The following is a 12,451-nucleotide window of genomic DNA, read 5'->3' as shown; positions in this document are numbered from 1 at the left end:
TCTCAATTTGTTTGGAACTAAATAAGTTTTTATTCTTCTAATATTTTCTATATATTCTCTACTTCTTGTTCAAATCCTATTTGTTACATTGTGCAAATTTTTTTAACAAGGTCTGCATACATTATAGCAAGCTTATATTTTGTCTGTGGCTTAACAAACCAATTTTCAAAACAAAATAGTATTCTTACATTATGGCAAGGTACTAACACATCATTATAACACTACTAATACAATATTTTAGTATTATAAACACAATTCTAGAATGACACTAATATAGTACCATATAAGTAGTAGCATAGTACTTATAAAGTACTAACAAAGTGCTAACCACATCAAGTAATAACCTTGATTTTTACTACAATAATACTGTCAATAACACTGCTCTATGTCGTGCAACAACACTCCCAACCAAATGGTAAATAAAATATTCCCCAAAGTATTCATTGGCCAACTAGGGAAGACTCATAATATGATCGAACAAGTACTTTCGAAGCTATAAAAAAACCCTCCAAAACCATCTTCAATCTATCTTTCACCTAGTCAAAGTTCTTCTATCTCACCATCTTTCTATCAACTTGTTTGTAAAGTCTGTATTCTTCTAAAATGTGCTATATTTTCTCTACTTGTTCAAATCCTATTTGTTGCACCGTGCAAACTTTTCTAACAAGGTCTGCATATATTAAAAGCAAGCTCATGTTTTGTCCATGGCCCAACAAACCAATTTTCAAAACAAAATAATATTGTTACATTAGGGCAAGGTAGCTTGATACATCTTCAGTTTTTTTTTTAAAAGTGCAACCATATTTTTGAGATGATATCAATTCATTTTCATGGTGGTTGGGATTCGATCTCAAGGACCCACACTTATATTAACAAGCTCTACCAGCTAGACTATTCCCCTGACCTCAAGGTTACATATTTAAAATACGATCTTTGATACCCGTGTAAGAAGGAAGGAAGAGGATGTGTGCAGGGGGAAGGAACAATAAAGATGCAAGATGAACATACTATGCTAACGAGCTCACCCTATGTCCAATTATACATATATATAATGTATAATGGCATTGTTAATTTCCTCCATCTGTTCCACAAGCCTTTCATAATCAAGCTGAACCAACTCATGGCCTTGTGGATGGTTATCTGGTCACCTTATATCCTTTATACAGATCTTTTGACAATTCCTTATTCTCAAACATTTTTTCTTCCAAAGAGGCATTGGGTGAGCAGGATGACTTTGTTGTATGGTTCTCTATTTGCAGAAACACTATTGCTAAGCTGCAATATTGGACAATGTACTGTTTACAGGTTACTGACCCAGTGATTCAGAGTCATCAATAATTGCTTGATGGTTGTTACACAATCTAATCTTCGAGCATGACTGACCCTAACCTTCAACTGGCCACCAATGGTCCCTACTCAATTGCAACTATCAAGTGATAGAAACCAATGTCCAAATATCCAAATTGGTTCCTCAATAGTTGAGGAGCCGCTCAAGTGCTACTATCAATTTCAACTTCTCATCCATCTGGCACACCAACTTTATCAGTCACCATATAACATCTCATACTTTTCGGTCATCTTATCATCAACACAGTAGCTTTGTACTTCACTTTCAGCGGTAAAATCAGACTTCAGCCATACGCCCTCTTTTTGTCCCAAGTTTTCAACCTCTATTGCAGATGCATGCAGCCCAGCATCAGCAAAGATATTTGACATTAAAACATATGCCCTGGGTTCCTTGGGTTGTAGAGACACGGCATGACCAAAAGCTTGTTTTCCCAGTTCTACAGCGCCATGTTTTCGGCCTACACCTAGAAGACACAGCCAAATACACAGGTTGGCCTGCCATGGCATTGCTAACAAAATGTGCTCTACTTTCTTTAGATCCCCTGCACGCCCAACAAGGTCTATCATGACAGCATGGTGCCTGAACTCTAGACTTATGCCAGGAAAAGTGTTCACAAGGTTAAAGGACATGATGCCTTCCCTGACAAGGCCAGAGTGATTGCAGGCAGAAAGCAGTGATAGGAATGTAACCTCATCTGTTCTGAGACTTCTCTGTTGCATTTCTTCGATTAAATGCAAAATGGCTTCAATATTCCCTTCTTTTGCATAGCCAGTCATAAATGAGTTGAATGATAGAACATCGGGCTCAGACAATCCATCAAAAACTGCCTTAGCATCTACCATGCTTGCACAACTCCCATATGCATGCAATAGAGAGTTTTTTACAGGAGTCATCAATTCATATCCAGCAAATATGACACCGAAGTGTATCTGCCTGCATAGTTCCAAGCTTCCCGTTTCACTGCATGCCTGCAAACCAGACACAAAGGTTAGTTCATTAAGAGAACTATATTCATGCTGAAGCTGTTTATAGAAATCTAAAGCACTTTCTCCTTGGCCCTGATCAAGATATGCTGCTAGCATAACATTCCATGACACATTGTCACGTTGCAACAACCCATCAAACACGTACTTTGCCTCTATTATGCTTCCACATTTGCCATACAAATTTATAAAAGTGTTACCAACGAGCAAGTCTGAAGCAAAACCTTTCCTACGAGTGTCAGCATGCAATGCCTGGACAATTCCCAGCAAAAGGAATATGTTTGCTTGTCCCTCAATTTCAGAGGCTTCTTGATCTAAAAGAGCAACTGCCTGAAGCACAATCATGAAAGTCTGGTGCACAGAACTCGGTCCTTCTTCCTGCATCTGTCTGTACAAAAGTAGAGCCTTGCTTCCTTGGCCCTGCTCAACATAAGCTGTGAGCATAGCATTCCAAGAAACAACTCCCCGCTCCAACAAACCTCTGAAAATATTCTCTGCTTCATCTATCCTTCCACACTTGCCATAAACACTTATCAGAGTGTTGCTGACCATGAAATTTGAGGCCAGGCCCTTTCTCCAAGCATCAGAATATATTGCCATACCAATCTCCAATGACTTGACTTTGATTGGATGACCATTTACTATGGTAGTTTCTTCCATGTCTGCAAAAATACCACATGCTTGAAGTACAATAACAAATGTCTGTTGGTTTAACACCATTCCCTCGTGTTGCATTTGCACGTTCAAAAGCAAAGCCTTTTCACCCTGAGCCTGCTCGACATATGCTGAAAGCAAAGAATTCCATGCCGCTACATCCCTCCAAGCCAACCCATCAAAGACACACTCTGCTTCCAGGATACTTCCGCACCTGCCATACATACTCACAAGAGCACTAGCAACAAAGGCATGTGACGTAAGACCCCTCCTTCGGGCATCAGCATGCAACACCATGCCTATATCCAGAGACGTAACTTTTGGTTGTTGCTCCTCCATACCCATGTTTCCTCCCTCCAAAAGGGATCCACATGCTTGAAGGACAGCAATTGTTGTCTGATGGTCTGGGCTTAAATTCTCCACTTGCATCTGTCTATACAACTGCAATGTCTTTTCCTCTTGGCCCACCTCAAGATATGTATAAAGCATTGCATTCCATGACACAAAGTTACGCTCCGACAAGTTTTGGAAAACACATTCTGCTTCTTCAATGATTCCACACTTGCCATACAAAGTTGCAAGGCTGTTGCCAACAAAGACATTTGAAGCAAACCCATTTCTCTGGGCATCAGCATGCAATGCCTTGCCAATTTCAAGACACATTGACTTGATTGGTTGCCTTTCCAATACTATATCCTCATCTGACACTACAAGGGCAGCACATCCTTGTAGTGCAATCGTAAAAGTTTGTTGATTTGGCACTAAACCTTCCACTTGCATCTGTCGGTAGAGTTGCAAAGCAACTTCTCCTTGGCCCTGCTCAATATAACCTGAAATCATCACATTCCACGATATAGCACTACATTGAGACATACCTGTGAAAAGCTCCTCCGCTTCCACAATACTTCTACATTTTCCATAAAGATTTATGAGTGTGTTACAAACAAAGCCATCCGACGTGAATCCTTTCTTCCTGGCATCAGCATGTAGTGCCTGGCCAATTTCCAAAAGTATCACCACACCTGGCTCACTCTCTAACTTATCTACAAGGACAACACATGCTTTAAGGACCATCAGCAATGTCTGTGAATCTGGGCTTGTGTCATCCATTTTCATCATACTGTACAACTGCAAAGCCTTCTCTCCTTGTCCCAGCCCAACATATGCTGAAAGCATTGCATTCCAAGATACCACATCTCGCTCTTGTAACTCAGCAAACACATACTCTGCTTCCACAATGCTCCTACACTTGCCATACATACTCACAAGCGTATTACCAACAAATAAATCAACAGTGAATCCCTTCCTGCGGGCTTCACCATGTAATCTCCTGGCCTCCTCAAGGTCAGGAATGTTGCCACAAGCTTTCAGTAGGCTGACAAAGGTTTCTTTGTTTGGTTCTATCCCATCTTCTAGCATGTAGCCGTACAATCTCAGTGATTCCCGACTCTGGCCTTGATTGCAATACCCAGAGATCATGGCTGCCCATGAGACCGAAGTGCGCCTTGGCAATGAGATAAAGATAGCGTATGCATCTTCAACGCCACCACAGCGTGCCAGCGTCACAACCAAATAGTCACCAAGCAAGCCCGAAAGCTGTTGACTGTGTCGAGAAAGCTGTGCAGAGACCAACTTTGCATGAGACAAGGCCTTCCTCTTGTAGCATGCCCTCAACAGGCACATGTATGTTTGATTTGAAGGAGGTGCATCCATGCGAGAAATCAAGTCCAGGGCATTGTCCAGCTGCCCAGCTTCGCAGAGGGCGTGAATCATTACTGTGAGACCTGGATCTGCAAGTGTGGAGAGCCCGGCATGCAGTATTCTGCAAGCATCTCTACCGCACGGAGGACCTGGTGATGCAGACTGGATACAATGTCCGACACATGGTGCCCCCGGCTGCGCATGCTGGATGCGATGGTTGCTTTCGGATTCTATAAGTGTGGAGAGCCCAGCACGCGGTATCCATAGAGCCTGTCCATCGCATGAAGTCCCCAGCGGCACATGCCAGACGTGATGGCTGCATTTGTGTTCCGCGCCACCACACGACATCGCCTGTAAAACATGCAGGGTGTGATGACGGGTTTTCTCGACCAAGCCGGTGCAGGTGCTCCCACGCACATGCTGGAGGCAAGGGCCGCTTCTTCTGGTGAGCTTTATGGTGGAGATGCTGTTGCACCCCTGCAGGGAGGCCTGTGTGATCCCCCAAGTGTTGGGAAGCCATGACTGCTGCTCTCTCTGCAGCAGCAGAACAAGGAAGCCTGATGGTGGTCGAGCTTGCGAGCCCGCAATGCGAAGGGCTAGCATCCCCTATCTCTGAATGCTTGAGCGACTCCATGGCAGTAAACCCTCAAGTCCTTGCCGTCCGCTGCATTTGTATTGTTATAGTGCCCATTGATTAGGGGAACCAGAGGTACAATGCATGGTGAAGATCGGAATCCTGCGTTTCGGATGTTTGATCATTTTATCAAGCAGATTTAAACGCAGTTAAGGCATCTCTGTGGATTTTTGCCTAAGAAGTTATGCAATTCCCAAGTAGGTCAAGGCATCCTTGTGGGTTGTGTGAGAAGCCAAGTTCAATTCCCTATATAAATACAGCTTGAAATCTACTAGGTCATACACTAGGTAGTGTGAAGTATCTAATAGACTGCTAGAAATAGAATCGCATCAAAATTTTATCAAGTAGGCTTGGCTGAGCCCACCAACATTTCAAGCAGCTAATAAAGCATCTCTATGTGTAGCTGAAAAAGCCAGGGTCGATTCCTAGGGACAAAACTTGTGAATCTCTAACTCTACCCATGTAGGGTTTATAACAGAAGAAGCCACGCTCAATTCATAAGAACAAACTAATGAATTCCATGAGTTACATTGAAGCATTTTGAGTAGCTATTAAGGCATCTACAAGTGTAGGGTAGGTAGCCATGTTTGATTCCCAAGCATGAACTAGTGGATTTCTAGATCTACCCGTAAAAGGCATTGCGCAATAGAAATAAAACTACAAGAAATTGCATCTTTTTTTTAAAACCTAGTTTGTTTAAATGAAGGGTTCGTCAAAGATTGGACATGATGAGGTAATAGAGTGAATGTGAAGTGGCACTCAAGGATGCATTGTTTTGAGTTTTATAAAATCTTAAATATTAAAATATGTATGTTTTGGTAGGTTTCTAGCTCTACCTTTTATAGGGTGCTATGAGAATATAAATGAAACTAGTAAAAATAGCATTGCATATTTATATAAAAATAGACCTAGTTTTGTTTTTAATGAAGGGTTAACAAAAGAGTGGCAATGAGGGGCCGATATATCCATATAAACCTAGTTTGGGAGGCATGTCCCCAATATCATAGCATATAAATTTTGAGCAACATTGTAAGTTTTTCCAAACTTCAAACAAAAAGAATAGCCAAACTTTATTTAGTATAAACACATATCTACATTTTTAGCAATTATCTTCTCCTACTTCACACCATTGTCTTATTGGGACTCCTTAAAGATAGTAATTCACAAGGGGGGAGGGTGAGGCCTTGAGCATTTGCTCGAGGTTCTTGATATAAAAAATATGTAATTGATTGAAGATAGGATCCCAACTAGTGACTAAACGATTGGTTAATTGAAGATAGGATCCCCAATCAGTCACCAAACAATGGGCTTATATATTTCAAAACATCATGTCCAACACTATCCAACAAAAGATCTCATGCTTTTTCTATCATATTCTCTTTAAAGGTCCTTGGACAAGTGGAATTGCATTTTGTCCCGACGTACGTTTTGACTCAAAATTTGCTAAAAAGTTTGTTCTTTCTGATGTAAGATAAAATTTAAGAATGTTATCTATCATATTGTTGTCGTAGTTGTGGTGCTTTGCCCTTCTTCTTTTATTGGAGTGCATCAGCCATAAGCTTTGTAGTAAAATTGAGGATTGTTACTACTCTTAAACCTTAATTAAGGATGTTGCGATCTCTTTGCCTTTGGGAGCTTTAGTCATGTTTGTTGGAGGACCACTTGCAACGTATAAGAGTTATTGCTATTGTGGATCCTATGATGAAGGATTGGTAACTAGTTTTTATTACAGTTTGGGGTTGCACATTATGGGCAATAGATGGGGGCTCTTGCTATTCTAGATTCTCGATCAAAAAAGGTTTGCACTTGTAGGTAACTACAAGTTTCTTGGCTTCAACATTCTTCAAAGGTACAACTTTACGTAGTTTGGTGGGCTACTCTACCAATGGTATTTTGAGTTGTTCTTGCTAAACATGTTTGATCTTTGTCTCCTATTGTATTGTTTGTTGCTACTTTTGCATTGATCAATCTTTGATTACCTTGGTAGTACCCCTATGCCTTGAGTAGTTCTTTGGCTACCCATCTTGATGAGGTACTAAACCATCTATTGTTCCACCATTGCTTGAACTACTTTCTACTCTTGGGGTACATAGCGAGGCTAAGTGCTAACATTGCTATCCTTTTGTTGGTCCTGGGAATCCACTTATTTTAGGTATTTGTTTTGATTTGTTTGGTTGGTTGGGACTTACTTAATGGTTGTTGCTTCTTCACTTGATGTTTGATGAGTTTTCAACCCAATTCTTATCCCCCTCACATGAGGTTATGGTGGTCAATCGTGATAGAGTGCTCTTGCCTTTGCTTTTCTTTTGAGGATAAGGGATTTCACCTTCACTAAAAGCTATAATGATCTTTGATATTTGGAAGACTAAGTGTCTTCTCAACAAGGTATCGGCCACTTTTCAGCCAACTTGGATGGCATTTGAGCTATCTAGAAGCCAACTTTGAGCTAGGCCCAATATAAAATCACGAAAGGATCATGTGAGTCATAAATTCATCACTAACTTCTTGATATCATCTATGTCATTCCACATTTGTGTTCTCTCACTTTGTGTCACAATAATAAGGACCGATTGTCTATTAAGCGCATTAAACCCTTGATTATTTAGAGATTGTGTTAACCGTCAGACAAACAAGGTGGAAAATCTAGAAAAGCTAAAGTAGAAGACAAAGGCCAAGGCAAAGTGAAATGGAAGACGAATGCACGCCAAGAAAAATCTAGAAACACAAGAAGCATAGAAAAGTCCGAAATAAGGGAAAAAGGTGCACAAGGAAAAGCACAAGTCAATACTTTTGTAAAAGAGCGTAAGCGCATCATGATTTAATTTAAGGAGCGCCGGGCTCTCACGCGTGCAATTTGTAAATGTAGACAGGCGGTGGAAAGGAAGCTAGGAAGATAGAAGGACAATGGGAAAAAGGGCCTAGGCCATGGCCGGCCATGTAAAAAAAGGGATAAGGGGATGACCGCCCAAAAGGGATTTAGGGTTTTGTATATAAAGTTGAAAAGTGAATGAGAAGCTCATTCTTTGGTGTATGGCTAGCAAGAGCTCTTCTCTTCTTATCTTCTTCTCCTCTTCTTGCTTGTGTGTGCTCTTTAGAGAGGGAGTGTGTGAGAGTGAGGGATCAAGAAGGTGAAGCTCTTCACCATCTCCTCTTCTTCTCTTCTCTTGTGCATGCGGCTATGGTGGATGGAGCTTGGAGATGGAGGAGGCTTGAGGATGCTCGAGTTAGCATCTAGGATAGTGGAGCTACCAGTATGTGTGAGAGAGAAGGCAACTCATATTGGCATCAAGGTAAGCTCACTACACTCGTAGGATCGATGGCATGTCGACTATGTGAGAGGTAGCCATTAGAGCTCGCTTTGAACGCTTCAAACAATAAGCGGTCCGTGGGTTTTAGCGGTTGAGCTTTCAGACCACTTATTGCTTCAAGCATTCCAAGCTGAGCACTAATGGCTACCTCTCACATAGCTGATGTGCCATCCATATCTACGGGTGTAGTGAGCTTACTTCTATGCCGATCGAGTTGCCTCCTCTCCCGTGCACTCCGGTAGCTCCATGATCCAAGTGTAAGTTTCAAGCAAGCTCCATCCTCAAGTTTCTACGCTTCAAGCTCCATAGCCGTGAGCAAGACAAGAGAAGAGAAGAGAAGAGAAGAATAGAGGAGAAGATGGAGAGCTTCTCTTCCCCGGTCCCTCACCCTCATACACTCACACTCCCTCCCTCAAGCACAAGCTCAAGCAAGCAAGAAGAAGAAGAAGAAGAAGAAGAAGAAGAAGAGATCCACTTTTGGCCACACACAAGAATGAGCTTCTCATTCACTTTTCAACTTTATATATAAAACCATAAATCCCTTTTGGGTAGTTATCCCCTTATCCCCTTTTTTACATGGCCGGCCGTGGCCTAGTCCCTTTTTTCCATTGTCCTTCTATTTTCCTAGCTTCCTTTCCACCGCCCATCTACATTTACAAATTGCACAGGTGAGAGCCCGACACTCCTTAAATTAAATCATGATGCGCTTGCGCTCTTTTACAAAAGTATTGACTTGCGCTTTTTCTTGTGCGCATTTTTTCCTTATTTCAGACTTTTTTGCGCCTCTTGTATTTCTAGATTTTTCTCGGCGCGCATTCGTCTTCCATTTCACTTTGCCTTGGCCTTTGTTTTCTGCTTTAGCTTTTCCAAAATTTCCACCTTGTTCGTCTGACACTTAACATTGCCCCCCTCCTAGACGAGTGCCAGTCCCATGGCACTCACCGTCGTAGCTAACAGGCTTTGGCATGCACTGAAGACGTGGGTGGAAGGGACATCTGTGACTGCCGTGGAGGAGTGTTGGTGGTGGTGTGGAGGAAGGTCATTGGGGGCACGTTGGTGGCCTAGGTGGCTGGTGGTAGGGTTGTTGGAGTTGGTGGTGTTGAGATATCGAGCTCCACTCGTGATATGCCAGGGTGACCGTTGCACATTTATGTCACTGACTTGTTAGTTGCAGATGCAGTTGGTACACCATCCATGAATAATAGCTAGATGACAGCTATCCTTATCTACTCTAGTTCGTGGCTTAGTTAGTATGCCACCTTAGTTAGTTGAGTTTGGTTTGAGACCCATATATAGGGTTCTTCTATTTCTATGTACTAGAGTTCTTTTTGGCTTACACAACTAAGAAGAGGAAAACTGTTTTCAGCCTCCACCTGTGTGTGTATTCCCCCATTGTGCAAGCAAGAAAGCTACAAGTGAGACTCCTTCCTTCTCTCCCAAAATCTTGACATGGTATCAGAGCTTTGTTCGTGGTAAGGAGCTCAAAAAAGCAAACCAAGTTCGCGGTGTTCTGGTAAGAGGACCAGTGTTGCTTTCCTTTTTTTGTTTTTGGGAGCAAGTCTCTGCAGGTAGCACAGCCGGAAAGTGCAAGAGTGCATTGTCTCAGATTGAGAGACCCTTCGCGGTGTAGCAAGAGGGCAGTATATGCTGTAGGATAGGGCTTTAGCCCTTGGTTGCCCTGTTTTTTTTTTATTTGAGGCCATTTCGGTGCCTGTTTTGGAGGCGGAAGTTTTCCGCACGCACTCAGGAAAAGGCCATGTTTTTGCTATGCGACCACTGTTCTACAAGTCGGTGAAAAGTTACTATAGAAATTGCATCGTATGCCTGTGCGCAGAGACATTGGGAGTTACAGAATCATCCTTGTTGCCTGTTGATGCAAAATCGTCACTAGGAAGTGACTGTGTGGTCAAATACCACTTTCGTCAGTTTTGCAAATTTGCCCTTGTGAGGCTGAAGCTGTGTTTTTTGCAGTGACAGAATTTTTTGCAGTGTTCTGTAATGGCATCTGATTCTCTTTCACAGATTGTCACTGAAAAGCTTGACAAGAACAACTTCCAAGCATGGAAGTTTAGAATGACGAATTTCCTTATGGGAAAAGGATATTGGGAATTCGTTGCAGGAAATGAAGAAGAACCAGTTATTCCCAATGTTCCCAATCAACAGCAAATGCAGGCATTTAAAGGATGGCATGAGAGAGCCAGAAAAGTTATGTACTGGCTGTCTATCAGTATTTCAGACTCTATGATTGTGCATATTTAGGATGCAAGTACGCCAAAGGAGGCATGGGATACTCTGTCAAAAATGTATAGCACAAATACGCAAGCCAGTAAAATGCAGCTCAAGCAAGAGTTGCACAATGTGCAAAGAAAAAGTATGAGCATCAATGACTACCACATGAAGGTGAAGAAGATTGTAGATGCACTTGCTTCCATTGGGTCGCCAGTGGAAGATGATGATTTAGTTTCTATGACCTTGAATGGTCTAGGAAAGGATTATGCACAGTTCCGAACATCCATTTCCGTCCGTGAAATATTTTCTGATTTTGAGGAGTTGATTGCTCATCTAATTTCTGAGGAGCAGAGAAATGGTGGTGCATCTTCTTCAGGAGGAACTTCAAAAGAACATGTCTTCTACTCAAATGTTGAAAGAGGTAGACGAGGCCGATCTGGAGGCCGTGGTAGAAATTAGAATATGCAGCAAACTCAAGAAAACCAGTCCTATGGAGGAGGATTGGTAACTCTAGAGGCAGGGGGAGCCAAAGAGGTCATGGTGGATGGCAAATATGCCAAAATGCAAACAGCAATGTTGAATGCTACTATTGTGGTAAAATGGGTCATATGGCTAAAGACTGCTATAAAAAGTAGAATGACATCATGAATGGAAAATTGCAACAAGGGAATTATGCATCTTCTAGTAGACAGGGTGATGACAGAAATGAGCATTTGTTTATGGTGCAGTACATGACCAATTCTGTGACAAGTGCAGAAGAAAGCAACGATGTGTGGTATGTTGACTCAGGTGCATCAAACCACATGACAGGCCATGTAGAATGGATGCGGGATGCAAGGAAAATGGAAAAACCGGGATTTGTGGAGATTGGTGATGATACTGCACATCCTATTGTGCAGATTGGAAATATTCCTTTGTCTATGCAGGATGGGAAAAAGAAATACCTGTCGGATGTATTTCATGTCCCGAATATCACCAAGAACCTCGTTTCTGTTGGTCAAATGGTTGAGCAGGGCTTGCAGGTCAGATTTAATTCTCATGGATGCTTTGTTGAGGATATGAAAAATCAAGGTCGCTTGATAGCAAAAGGAAAGAAGGGCAGAATGTTTACGTTGGATGCAGACATGCCTGAATTGAGTGCAGCAATGTTTGCACATGGGACCGGTGTAGTTGCAGATATTGATATTTGGCATAAACACATTGGTCGTGTTAATGTACAACGACTTAAATCAATGCAAGCCCAAAATATTGTTGCAGGATTGCCTAAATTCAAGGTTGCAGAAATGCATAAGGTATGTGAAGCCTGTCAATTTGGAAAACAGGCAAGGAAACCATTTCCTAGACATGTTCAAGAGAGTAAGAAGCCATTGGAATTAATCCACTCTGATATGTGGACTACTAAAGCTGCATCTCTTGGAGGCTGTCATTATTTTGTCACTTTTATTGATGACTATAGCAAAAAGTTTGGGTGTATTTTATGAAAAAGAAAAGTGAAGTGTTTGGGCATTTCAAAACTCTTAAAGCTATGGTTGAAAAAGAAACAGGCCTACAAATAAAATGCCTAAGGTCAGATGGAGGGGGAGAGTACCTCTCA

General features: G+C 41.9%; 1 protein-coding gene across 2 annotated transcripts; it reads right to left on the bottom strand.

The window, feature by feature from the left end:
* Window positions 1-663: 663 nt before the first annotated feature.
* Window positions 664-5,528, bottom strand: LOC148021448 (pentatricopeptide repeat-containing protein At4g18520, chloroplastic-like). 2 transcript variants are annotated; one of them, XM_087699325.1, is made up of 2 exons: window positions 2,556-5,528; window positions 2,174-2,316 (listed from the first exon to the last, which is right to left on the bottom strand). In XM_087699325.1, the coding sequence occupies exons 1-2, from the start codon at window positions 5,287-5,289 to the stop codon at window positions 2,306-2,308; spliced, it is 2,745 nt and encodes a 914-aa protein (XP_087555451.1). In that variant the 5' UTR covers window positions 5,290-5,528; the 3' UTR covers window positions 2,174-2,305. The 2 variants fall into 2 exon arrangements, with proteins under 2 accessions (XP_087555450.1, XP_087555451.1); XM_087699324.1 differs by having other exon boundaries at window positions 664-5,528.
* Between the last annotated feature and the right edge of the window lie 6,923 nt (window positions 5,529-12,451).

This window comes from Lygodium microphyllum, chromosome 18 (genome assembly GCF_053477565.2).
Source record: "Lygodium microphyllum isolate KBCC chromosome 18, Lygodium_microphyllum_v1.1.10, whole genome shotgun sequence".
Classification (NCBI taxonomy): Eukaryota; Viridiplantae; Streptophyta; class Polypodiopsida; order Schizaeales; family Lygodiaceae; genus Lygodium; species Lygodium microphyllum.
This window is presented reverse-complemented; position numbering and strand designations above follow the sequence as displayed.

Coding starts and splice junctions, on each gene's coding strand:
- LOC148021448 (XM_087699324.1), bottom strand. CDS start 5,289: ATGCTAGCCCTTCGCATTGCGGGCTCGCAAGCTCGACCACCATCAGGC.